This window comes from Ascaphus truei, chromosome 21 (assembly GCF_040206685.1).
Source record: "Ascaphus truei isolate aAscTru1 chromosome 21, aAscTru1.hap1, whole genome shotgun sequence".
In the NCBI taxonomy this organism is placed as follows: Eukaryota; Metazoa; Chordata; class Amphibia; order Anura; family Ascaphidae; genus Ascaphus; species Ascaphus truei.
This window is the reverse complement of record NC_134503.1, coordinates 10,464,418-10,477,783: the sequence shown is the minus strand read 5'-3', so window position 1 is coordinate 10,477,783 and position 13,366 is coordinate 10,464,418. Positions and strand designations below refer to the sequence as shown.

General features: G+C 43.5%; 1 protein-coding gene across 6 annotated transcripts in view; it reads right to left on the bottom strand.

Moving 5' to 3' along the window:
• Positions 1-13,366, bottom strand: part of BRD3 (bromodomain containing 3) — a 47,618-nt gene that overhangs the window by 6,954 nt on the left and 27,298 nt on the right. For 5 of the 6 annotated variants that reach the window (XM_075578932.1, XM_075578930.1, XM_075578928.1 and 2 more), the window contains 6 exons: positions 10,860-11,231; positions 6,211-6,339; positions 4,645-4,845; positions 2,542-2,783; positions 1,306-1,604; positions 267-389 (listed from right to left, as the gene is read on the bottom strand). In XM_075578932.1, coding sequence (XP_075435047.1) covers positions 267-389; positions 1,306-1,604; positions 2,542-2,783; positions 4,645-4,845; positions 6,211-6,339; positions 10,860-11,231 — 1,366 coding nt within the window. The remainder of the gene's footprint in view (positions 1-266; positions 390-1,305; positions 1,605-2,541; positions 2,784-4,644; positions 4,846-6,210; positions 6,340-10,859; positions 11,232-13,366) is intronic. The other variant, XM_075578933.1, reaches the window with a different exon arrangement.

Here is a 13,366-nt window from a genome sequence, read left to right as displayed (position 1 = left end):
AAGCGCTTGAGACATAAAAGTAACATTAGGAAAAAGAGTCCCTGTCCCGAAGAGCTTACAATCTAAGTGGTAAGTAGGAAGAACATACAGAGACAATAGGAGGGTAACATGTTGCTTAGGAACTTATTCTACACTTGCCCCATTGATTTCAATGGGAAATTTCAGCTGCTTCGGCGGATATACAACAATCCTTAGTATCGAGATGAGTGTGGCAGTCTGACACAGCTAAAAGTTGTAATGTACCCATTGGTCTCCTGAAATCTTACCTTTTTTCGGAGGTTTCTTGTTATTCAATTGGCCGCTCACATCTTGGAGACGCTTTTCCAGCTCTTTCTTCTTTTCCTGAGCCATCTCTTCCTTTGATTTGACTGCTTGTTTCTTCCCCGTTGCTGCAGTGAAGGTGCAGAGATCAGAGACACACCAAAACATAGCTGTGTTTATTACACCTATGATCTCCTAGCTTGCCGTTTGGTGATCAACTGGCCTTACCGCGCAGAACAAAAAGAGGGCAACTCTGTCCCCGGACTACAGATCTTAAAGAATACCAACTAACCACACGCTTCCATCCCTTGCTGTAGGATAAGGAGTTGAATTACAATTATGTAACCCGCTTCTGTGCACCAACAACCTTAGAATTGTTAACCAAAGTTGCTCCTTAATCTGATGGCCAATTCAGCAGCAGGGAAATGTTCCACACTTCCTGCTCTCGCAATTAAACTGAATTTACAGAACATTAATAACAAAGGAGTCTCAACAATTTATAGTGACTGGCTTGACCTTCTTGGCACCAATAGAATAGTCCTGTCCCATAGTAGATTGTTATGGCTATTACGGGAATCATACGTCATTAGGTAAGGTACAAAGAGCAGCAACAGTAGAGCTTGGCAATATTGGATGTCAACACTTGGAAAGCAGCCTGCAGTCTCTGTATTAGTTTGTTGAGAATTATATATTTCTTTCACTATATCTAAATGTAAGCTTATCTACCCTGCATGCAAACTGCTTTATTGCAACCATATAGGCTGTAAAGATTTAAAAATGGTATGTTCCAGCCTAGAAGTAAATATGCCAACACCATCTACATGAATACCCAGAAAGTTAAAGATGAAATGTTGATCTATAGGAAAGAGGTGGGACAAAAGACAGAGAATGACATGATGCGGAAGAACGAGGAAGGAGCCAAGTTGATGGCGACTGGAGTCCTGAGGTGGCTTTCCATTCACGTGCCAAACCAATGACCACATTATCACATTCAGTACACGTTAAAAAGAAAAAAAAACCACTGACAGAAATCTCACAACTTACAAAATGGTTTCCTTTGCTTTTTCTGTAAACAGGACTTGACATATCGCTCCAGTTCTCGTAAAGTGGTAGGTTTTAAAGTTTCAAAATCGATTTCTATCTCGTCGGGGTTGGAGTCTCTAAGGGAAGGTTCCCGAGATTGGATGATGTGAACTACACGTCCAAGTTTCTCTCCTGGGAGTCGGTTGATGTCCAGGCTGAGCTGTCTCTTTTCATCGTAGGTCATGGGCAAACCTTCCTCCTCTTCTTCCGAGTCGTAGGTGGCGGTGGGTGGCTGCTTGCCTCCTTTTTTCGGTTGCTTGCTGGGATTCAAAAAGGAAAGAAATGAAACTTTGCACAAGCACATTCGCTAAAATTCACTTCAATTGTCGGTCCCGACGTATATAACCCAAACTACGATACGTCACTTCTGATTAGGTTTAGACATCTTTAGTCCTCATATATCCAAGTCCTACTAAATGTTTCATCTTACATCACCGGGCAATACTGTATATATCCTAAAGCAGGAGTGGCCAACTCCAGTCGTCAAGCTGGGATATCCTTAAAACCTGACCTGCTGGTGGCCCTTGAGAACAGGAGTTGGCTACCCCTGATCTAAACATACACCCATTTCAGAACAGCCTCTCAATATCAGGGTGTCATCCTATCTAGCTCGGCGTAAGACCTGGAAAGTGTTTAGGTCTTATAAAGGAGTTGCTCGGAAGACCGAACATAGAAAATATTACGTATGATAAGAGAGATCTTTGCAGGACCTATAATGTTTACCGTCAAAATGGAAAGGTTGTGGTCACAAACCAGAGAGCCAAGCTACAAGAAAGTAGACCTTCAAAACATCACATCTAGGATAAAGGCACTCCACAATGCACCTCTAACAATACAATGGGTTATGATAAAGGAACTGGCTTCACAGGTACATCTTGGTTGCGATCTCTTGCCCCAACACTGCCACCAAATCCTTTGGAAAATTTGTTATGGGATATGTTGTGTGGGAAACAATGGTCTGCTAAATCTGAATGATAAAAGGGGCTTGTTATGAAACCTAGAAAGCTCCAAGCCAGGGGTGGCCAACTCCAGTCCTCAACGGCCACCAACAGATCCGGTTTTAAGAATATCCCTGCTTCAGCACAGGTGGCTTAGTCAGACTGGAGTTGGCCGTCCCTGCTCTAAGCTGTTAAGACTGAGCTCCTCACAGGTCTCTGAAGGCTTAGTAAGGATAAAGGATCCGAGAACTGCACACACCTGTTGGTGGTGGTTGTACTGTTGGCTTTCTTCACTGGAGTTTTCTTCGGGGGCACAGGCTTTGCTGGCTGAGCGGCCTTGATTTTTTTCTCCTCCTCCGTTTTCACTTTGTGCTTTTCTTTTTCCTTGTCCTTATCTTTGTCTTTTTTCTTCTTCTCTTTTTCTTTCTTCTCTTTCTTCTTCTTTGGTTTGTTCACTGGCGCCTGCGACAGTGCAGCCAGCTGCTCATGGACTGCCTTAAGCTAGGGAGAGCAAGAGCAGACCCAAATAACACAGTTAGCGCTATTGGCTTGAGACATAATATTCAGTGCCGATTTAGGAGCTCATGGTTCATTATTAAACGCAACCTGTATCAATGTGCTGCATTATGTAAAGAATCTACCTATATTTTCAACTTTCCAAATCATTCTATAAAAGAAAACGCCAACTTAATACAGCTACAACACACAAGTGGGCATATTTTATTAAGCAACTAACTGAAAGTACCCGCGGTTGCTTGGAAATTCTACGAAACTAACCTCATCGCTCCCCTATCCCCGTCTCGCTCTCCCCCCTCTCCATCCCCGTCTCGCTCTCCCCCCTCTCCATGCCCGTCTCGCTCTCCCCCCTCTCCATCCCCACCTCGCTCTCCCCCCTCTCCATCCCCGCCTCGCTCTCCCCCCTCTCCATCCCCGCCTCGCTCTCCCCCCTCTCCATCCCCGCCTCGCTCTCCCCCCTCTCCATCCCCGCCTCGCTCTCCCCCCTCTCCATCCCCGCCTCGCTCTCCCCCCTCTCCATCCCCGCCTCGCTCTCCCCCCTCTCCATCCCCGCCTCGCTCTCCCCCCCTCTCCATCCCCGCCTCGCTCTCCCCCCTCTCCATCCCCGCCTCGCTCTCCCCCCTCGCCTCGCTCTCCCCCCTCTCCATCCCCGCCTCGCTCTCCCCCCTCGTCATCCCCGTCTCGCTCTCCCCCCTCGCCATCCCCGTCTCGCTCTCCCCCCTCGCCATCCCAGTCTCACTCTCCCCCCTCGCCATCCCAGTCTCGCTCTCCCCCTCGCCATCCCGGTCTCGCTCTCCCCCTCTCCATCCCCTTTTCGCTCCACCCCCTTCTCACTCCACCCCCCCCCCATCCCCTTCCCTTTAATACCGTATGATGTCCCCAATTCTTTTCGCCTCTCTCTGCTTCTCCAGGATTCTTACTTCCTCTTTTACTGCTTTCTGTGTAACCTTTATAGCGATCTCACTCTCCTTATCTGTCACCAGGCTATGTGCATTACGATGTCACCAGATACATAGCCTACCAGGTACAACACCCAGTGCCTGACTTGCTTGAGAAATTGTAATAACGTATAGAATTAAAAATAGAATGTATCCAAACAGACAAAAATCTGCTCTTTGATCTCAGGAACCATCAAGCAAATGTGGTTACAATATCTTAAGAGGTGTCCAAATGCATGGCGAGCAGACACAATTTTCTAAATATATTGTGGGTGCTCTTCCATTAGACACCATACAGCCCATTGACTTAATTAGGCTACAAAAGGTTTCTCCCGGGGTGCGGATATGTGTCTTATGGAATAGTACCGCTAACTAAACATGGGACAATATCTCGTCAGGTCTGTAATCTGCTTTTTGGTACCGGTCCCTGCTGCTCGCTAACCCAGTTCAGTAGAGTTCTTGCCACAGCACCCGTTTATTCACCGGTGTATGCAGAGGGGTTGCAGGATTCCAGATTGGGAACGACTTATTGTCATGAGCTGCTTTGCGCAGGTTTTCTCAAAAGAAACTGTGCTCTTGCTGTGACAAGATTAGCAAGCCAGTATCGGCAGTATTATTTTAGACATTGCCTTCCCGTTTGCCCAAAAATCCCACGTGCATCTTTAAAACAATGGACATACAACATTTGGACTGTTACTCCAGAAAGTATAAAACACAAATTAGTCAAACTTCAACATTTCAATACAAAAGAAACAGCAGTTTTACAAATTGGCAGTTACGTCTTTCCAGCACCGCCAACAAGAGATAAACCGCCAAGCGTAAAACTTGTGCCCATGCTGTATTAAACAAACTAAGTAACTAACGCTCATTAACACATATTGATAAGAAAAGGCAGTTTTGGAGCTCACTTCTCTCACCTGCTCCTGGAGTTCGGCCAGGCGCGTGGCTCTTTCTTCCTCGGAATCGGAACTGTCGGAGTCTGAAGAACTTTCCTCGCTACTGTGACTGCTCTCTGTACTTTTGCTAACCACTGGAGCTGCGGTGGGTGGGGGAGCCGGTGGCTCTGCGGGTTCATCTGGCATCTTTGCGAACCTCATCTCAAACACATCCTAGGAAAATGCAATTAACATGGTCACCAAAAATGCACCGAACATGAATTCCCCTCAGGCTTGATATGAACGGCCACTGGCCACCTTCATTGGAAATCCAGCGAGAAGGCAGATTATCCGTATTTGTATTAAATGAACCTCTGGCGTCAACTATTGGGTGGAAAAACTAGCAAATACATAAAATCGGGCCAAACGGAATATGCCTTAATTACAGAAGGTGGTTGGTTTATCCTTCTGTGTCAATTGAATCTTTCCCACCATATTGAATTTGGCAAGATAACGTTCTAAGCTCAGTATCTACCAAAATCCGCAAACGCTTCAAGAATTTGATTTTCTGTATCTAGAACATTATGAGTTCCTAGAACAGGGGTGGCCAACTCCAGTCCTCAAGGGCCACCAACAGGTCAGATTTTAAGGATAGCCCTGAGTTCGACTTATCAGCCGTTGACCGAGCCACTGATTGAGCCACCTGTGCTGGCTCAACCCCCCTCACCCCAAGATATCTACATTTTAGATATCTTGAAAGTGTTTCTACATTATAATCAGGGATTCCAGTTTTAGGTTTTAACTGCCACTTTTGGTTAAAACCGATAAACCGAAATAAAGCATAATTTCCTATTGATCTCCACCTCTTGTAGCAGCCTTGCCATAGCGAGGACACGAAGAAAACACAAGTGGAGCAAGGAAAGGTTAAAAAAAAGTGCACTGATAAAAGCCAAATTCAATGTAGGTAATTCCCCCCCCCCCATTGTTTACACTAATAAACACATCCTACCCCCCCCCCCCACACATACACATACAAAAACACCAAAAAAAAATTGAAAGCCGAAACCTGGAATCCCTAATTAGAACACGTGCCATAATCCTCGTTGCCACATGTAACACCAGAATGTGTTTTTTGGCAACCAGGAGATGACAATTCAACAGCATAGAAACGGTGAAGATCAAATAGTAGCAAACCAATGACAGTCAAAGAATAGTCTCCTCCTGTAGGCCTTCGGAGGGCACAATCCCGTTTTTCCTACAACTAAACATTGCCAATTTGGGGTGGATATTGTAACAGGTAAGACAGTTTCCTGCAGATAGCTTGTTGTCCCATTTGCTTAACATGCCTCCCAAGGGACCAAAAGGTCTCCATCACATCCTACTGTACTCCACTTTCCCAAGTTACAGTTCTTGCTATCACATCTCACCATGTTGCCAAGCTACACATACATCCCCACCGCCCTCTTTACACATCAACTTGCACCTAACAGAAAATATAACCAGATTATAATTACTGTGAAACAATACTTCCAAATGAGGGTCAGAGTTTTCATAAATGCCCGTTAATTATTGGTTTGGAAATTAACAGACTATTATTACCTGCAGTTTCCTGGCCATTGCAACCACCTCATGGTCGGGAGGGTTGTATTTGTAACAGTTTGAAAACATTAACCGTATATCCGCCGCAAAAGCTTGCGCATCCTGGTACTCCCGGACGTCCATTTTTTTCTGCAATCCAAAAATTAAATTAACATGTTAAAAGAACTAGAAATTATTATTGCCAAAAGCCACAGCCCAACAAATTGCATTCATTTTTCTTAAACAATGGATTAAAATCGTATTAAACGGGACAAATTATTCCCAACAGGGGATGAGAGGGGGGCGAGTACTTAAAGCCAGACCACTGCAAAAGCTAGTAAGAGAGCAGGCTTCAACTTGCTACTGTTAAACAAGTTAAGAGTGACGTCACGGTAGGACAGAGGTGGCCCACTACAGTTCTCAAAGGCCACCAAAAAGGCCAGGCATGAGTGATATCCCTGCTTCAGCACGTTCTTCTAGAATCTTGACCAGGGGTGGCCAACTCCAGTCCTCAAGAGCTACCAACAGTTCAGGTTATTAGGATACCCCTGAGCCACCTGTGCTGAAGCTGGGATATCCCTAAAACCTGGCCTGTTGGTGGCCCATGAGGACTGGAGTTGGCCACTCCTGCTCTAGGAAAACCGCAAGAACAAAGCCAAACAACCCCAACAGAAGCGAATAACATGTAACCATAAGCTGCAAAGGAAAAGAATAGTGTGAAAGGAATCAAGTTTACTTTGGAGATTGTATCGCTACACCGACATATTTGCACATTGTGGTTCCCTTATATTGAATTAACAAAAACATATAGGAAAACCTAAACAAGGTTATGGATCGGAAGAACAGAGTTTAGTTTGAAAATCGTCCATCATGGAACTACGTGTTGAATGAATCTGTGTATGAACTCAATGTTGGACCAATAAAAAGGCATGACTACAGCTAGACAAGAACTATACATCACGCATAGTCCAACAATTGGCCAGCTATGACTTTTTAATAATAACCAATATAAAGATATGAAGACTAGCGTCTGATCCAACTGGAAAAAGATACCAACCTAATATGGACGGGTTATAAAACCCTAAGGATAAGGAAATCCTTAGTTCAAAAGGCAATATCTAATACAACATTTGCTTTACTAAATATTCACCCAAATTACATATTATTAATCTTTCTATTGCTGAAACCACTGGAGAAGCTCACGCCTCACATCTGTTCAAAGTTCCTCGGATTATTTTAACATAGTAAAAATGAAATATCTTAACCAACCTACATCAGAAAAATCAAGCTCAGCAAATATTACGGAGCGATACCTGGTTCAATCTCTTCTGCTTTGTCAAATCAGATACATGTCTCATCTTGTAAGTTACTGTAGCCTTAACAAAAAAAACAAACCTGAGCTTTCCAACACTAATCTTAGTGCACGAGCGTGGTTCAGTTACAGGTGAGAAATGCATCAGGACCAGCTTATCCCTTTCTCAAGCTCGAAGTAATAATAGGAAGTTTGGGAACCTGTTGTAGCTAAAACTTCTGTCATCTAGAACAGCCTGTCTAATTAGTATGTGTTCACCTTTTGTGTGCCATTCATTTTCTATACTTCCTAGACTAGAATATTATAACACTCTTCAAATCTTTACATCCACAGTCTGGCAACTCAAGCCCCTTTTCCACTGCATACATATCGGTAATTATGCATCCTGGTCCCTTTAGACGCCCCTCTCCTTTGGATCTACAAGTATGGTGGTTAAGTTCTTCTTTTTACTACTTATATCACAAATGAAGCAACAACCCAGATTAGCTTGCAACCTCTCATTTCCTGATTTAAACCGGACTACATTGTCTTAATATAACAGCTTGTATCATTAATTCAAGGAGCTTTTGAAAACCCATGGAAATTAATGAGGTTAGTTTGAGTTACCTGGTTCCTTGTTTTAGTAATGTAGAAGCTCGGTATTCCAATTCACCATCCAGCCTCAAATGCCACAATTACTCACACAAAGTGGATAAAGACACCATTCACCATTACCAGGATCCCAAAGTTTGATTTGGACAACGTGAGATTGGAAGTGAGCCTCCGTTCAGCAGCCTAGATTGGAACCATGAATGTCTCTCTCTAAATGGGCACGTCATAGTATGTGTGTGTGTGTCAATGGGCATGTCAGTGTATGTGTGTCAATGGGCATGTCAGTGTATGTGTGTCTATTGGCAGGTCTGTGTGTGTGTGTCACTCTCTCTATGGGCACGTGTGTGTGTCTCTTTCTATGGGCACGTGTGTGTGTGTGTCTCTATGGTGTGTGTACCAGCATAGCACCAGTTGGAGATGTAGTTGGTTTTTACAGGCTGGATCATGGAGTGGAATATAATTTGATGCTCAACAAAACATTAAGAATTTGAAATTAAAAGGAAGAAAAAACAAAGTAATGAATTATAATGGAAAACAGCATATCGCCACTATTTCTGACTTATCACTCTAGATTGTCAGCACCATTTTATTCACAAATTGTGATTTTTGCAAGCATCCTTTCCTGATCAAATGATCAATCCCTACTCACAAGAATGGGATCAGGGGCAGTGTCCACCGCTGTGCAGTGCGGCTGGTGCAAGTATGTGATCTCTTCATTACAAAGACTGTTACTATTTACTGTATATAAGTACGTTTTCTATTTACAGCAGCAATACTGGTTTCATTTTTGTTTTTATTACAGGGTTGAAGCAGGTCTTCTGAGCTGAACGGTGTTCATTTCAGCTCCGGGGACCCCCTGCTTCCTGAGATACTTACCTCTGTAGGGGTGCCGATATCTCTCCAGTTTAAATGTCCCGTCACACAGACCAATAGGAAGCCGCACCGCATGACATCACGGCTTCCTATTGGCAGGACATTTAAATGCTGACATTATGTTAGGCACACAGTTTCTCTGACTGTAGAGATACCAGCGCCCCCTACGGAGGTATCTCTGAAAGCAGGGGGTCCCCGCACCCGAATTGAACAGTTCTGCTCCGAAGATCCCGTTTCAATCCTGTAAAAATTAAAAAAATAAATCCTATATTTTTTTTAAGTCAAACTGCCGTATTGCTGCTTTAACAACATAGAAAATGTTAGGCCAAGAATGGAATAGAAATGTTTCTGACAAGTGCTTCCCTGTTGATATGTCCTTGCTAACAAACATCTAACTTGAACTGTTTTATGAGTTCATTAAATCCACAGTATCTCTATGCATAAAGAACAAAACTATGCAAGCTCTATTTTTTCCTAGAGAAAGAGACATACATTTCAAATCAATAGGAGAACGTTCCCACCAAATCCAAAAAAAAGAAAACTGGGTTCTCAATTGTTGTTCGGCATTAAGGCCAAGACAGTAATATTAACTGTAATTATCTACAGAAGGCAATTATGTTAGGATCTTCGCTCTCCAAGTTCTGTAAGCTTGGCTGGAAAGGTATATGCAGAATCAGCACTGCTACACATAGCATGCACATTTTCAGAAGCAGTGGACTATTAAAGATAAACTACTGCTTTCACGGAGTTGCTGAGAAAAAATGTGTATCTGAGCTATACATAAATACAAATGTAGTGTAGATATTCACTGGCTTGTTACTGGAGAGCCATCAGTACAGAGGTTAGTGTGTTGTAAATACTTGTCAAAGTGAGAAATACTACCTTTAATTATGGTGGATCTAGGAATTTTTCAAGTTATAGATCGATATACAACAAAAACAGACTACCTAAATTTGTCCTGTTGGAGAGACTGACTTCTGGCAGCCTGACTTTGGAGGCTACATAATTCCAACAGGTGAAAATGCTGTAATCAACATACTTTAAGTCAGTAATACTTGTCAAGCATCTTTCTAGCACTAAAGATGGACTAACAAACTGTTGCTTTGTCATAATGTTAAATAAAACCTCTCATTCTGAGATCCTAGTGTATCCTGTTGCCAACACTTATTCTAAATGAGCTTCAATGCTCACATGATAGAACTTGCAGCTGAATCTGTCCAACATGCACTCAATGCCCAAACCAATCTAGACTGCGTAGACATGCACCATAGATACGACTATTCTCCACAAAGAGGACTATTCTCCACAAAGAGGTATTCTGTTGGAGAAGGGGTTTTAGTAAATTCACTGAAACAGGACTCCAGGGGGCTAGCACAACACAGGCTTTAACAAATACTTTATCCAACACTTAGATAGTAGATTTGGGAAAGGATTAGGTGCTTTTTATAATAAATGTATTCTGGTACAAATGTATGCAGGGCTGGAAATATCATTAAACAAGAACATGAGTCATTTAACCAAACAGCTTGCAATCTATTTTTTTGTGGACTATTAAAACATCAGGGGCGATAAGGTGACTTTACCGTGATCTTAACAGCATTTGGGCTCAAAACTGGGTTCTTCCACTTTAGAGCAAAGGCTTAAATCACAAGGCTAACTTGGGGAGCGATGCCTGCGACTCGTACTGACCGCCAAAGCCACACACAAAATGTTTCAAACTAATAATCCTTTGTCTGGAGCCTACTGTAGACCATTCTCTTGGGTTACCTACTGGAGAGCACCGTAATAAAAACAAATAAATAGATACTACTGTAGGGAATTGGCTCTGCCGAGCGCGAGAATGGGCATTGAAACAACAAGCAGCATGCAGAGTTGAAGGTCACGGTGGACATACTTTAACACTACTGAGATCCATTGGGTGCTTGATAATATCGTGATAGTCATGCAGTTCCAAGGCCTCTGCATCCACAGGTTTGTAAAAGGGCCAGGCATAGGCAGCGTGTTTTTTCGAAAGCATCTCCTTCAGGATGCTATCACAGTACTTGAGGTGCTCGGTCAGCTTGCCCTTTTTGCCTGCGTGTTGGGGCACCTCGCCCTCCTCCAAGTCCTTCTTTGGTGGCTTAATGGGGCGACCGCCGCTCTCCCGTCTATTCGCTACCTTTGCTTGCTTGGGCTCTAGGAGAGGGATGGGTGACTCACTGCGGCTGGCAGTGATGGCAGACGTTGTGGGGGTGGTGGTGTCGGCTTTTCGCTTCACTCCTTTTTTCTGGCGGGAAGAAAAAATAAATACAACGGGGCATTAAGGAGAGGTCGTTAGACAAAGAAAAAGCACCAGCTATAGAAGTAGCTTGTGTTTTACAAAAGGGTTGTCACCTGTACCTACAATCTACCTCAACAAGTGCACTTCACCATGCTTCTGCAGCGGTCACAAGATCGCTCTTCTATGTGAACCTCAAAATCAAGGAGTTATGTGGTGCCCATGGAGACTATGGAAGAACAGCGATCAGACCATAGCCTGTCAAATGCTGGTGCATGATTGATCATCCTACTTCCACCCAAAACGTTGGACTGAAGCTCAGGGAACATCTACTGTTGGCAACATGGAGCAATCGACACAACTTACTCAAGGTGCTGTAGGATAAGGCACCCCCTCTCAGCCTCCCAACTACCACAGCTGCACCCACATACTTACAGAGCAGGTAATGATTAAGGTATTTTGCACTTTTGTTTCTCCATTCTACACCCCATACATGTGAAAAGGAAACTTATCAAATAGTGGCGCTCTAAATAAATCAAATCTTGCTAGAAATAGTGGAAATGGTGATTCAATAATCTACGGGTGATACTTGTATAGACACATCAAATAAAAATAAAATGAAAACAGTGATTAGATAATCAAAAGGTGATAAGATAATCAAAGGGTGATACTTATACAAACACATAAACTGATGCTGCTATAACCCGGTAAGGATTTCTCTGTCTGTCCTCTTGGTAGATAATGGCGATGATTCTCCAGGAAGCGCAAGGATATGTGAAAGTAAAAGAATATATTGATAGTGCAATATTGTATGTGATGAATATAGATAAGGCTGTTCTATTATAAATATACTCACAAGTGTGAGGAGATTAAGGGCACATAAAGGTATCTTTGAGTGATATGGATGTCACACAACGGTCAGGAGTTCAGTTTCGGCCCCCATGTAAACTCCAAAACACCTTAAATAAGAAGACTGGACATAGTGCAGACTGTATACAAAGGATTTTTAAAAGGTAAGTGGAAAATATTACACTCACATGGTTTCAAAAGTTTAAAAGCATTTCGACCACACGTAGTGAATCTCAGCAGCCGGATAGGTGGTAGCGATGGTTCCCCTCCTCTGTGGCGTGCGTGTCACGGGTTGCGTTCCAACGGCACCGGAAGTGAATCAGAGCCACTACCTATCCGGCTGCTGAGATCCACTGCGAGAGGTACCTTCAGCATTGGCCGGAACCCCTGGAAGTAGATGACATCACTTCCGGTGCCGTTGGAACGCAACCCGTGACACGCACGCCACAGAGGAGGGGAACCATCGCTACCACCTATCCGGCTGCTGAGATTCACTACGTGTGGTCGAAATGCTTTTAAACTTTTGAAACCATGTGAGTGTAATATTTTCCACTTACCTTTTAAAAATCCTTTGTATACAGTCTGCACTATGTCCAGTCTTCTTATTTAAGGTGTTTTGGAGTCTACATGGGGGCCGAAACTGAACTCCTGACCGTTGTGTGACATCCATATCACTCAAAGATACCTTTATGTGCGCTTAATCTCCTCACACTTGTGAGTATATTTATAATAGAACAGCCTTATCTATATTCATCACATACAATATTGCACTATCAATATATTCTTTTACTTTCACATATCCTTGCGCTTCCTGGAGAATCATCGCCATTATACACCCCATACATGTAACACAAACGGGACTTCACCCCAAAAAGGACAGGCAATTATTGTCCATAAATTGCCAAAAATGCGGGAGTGAATAGACCGTGGCACCCGAGACCAATTGTATTATTAAATGAATGACGTATCCTAAGACAATGTTTCCCTTCGTCATAGCGCTTTATCAGCAATTCCCCGACTAGGAGCTATAAAGGACTGACCCTTTGGTCCAAACGAGGATGCTAATGAGAAAAAGAAAAATAGTAGTGATGTACCAAGTACCCGTTGCTTTTTCAGCTACCCGGAAATTTCCTGGACCCGGCAGCAGGGGGCTGGGACCGGCACCGGGTCGAAACCGGTGCCAGGTAATTTCAGAGTAGCTGAAAATACTTCAACACTTACCTGCAGCCGGCGACGGAAGGTGAGGAAGACCAGTGAGGACGACGGCGGTGACATCTGGGAGCAGCAGCAGATGT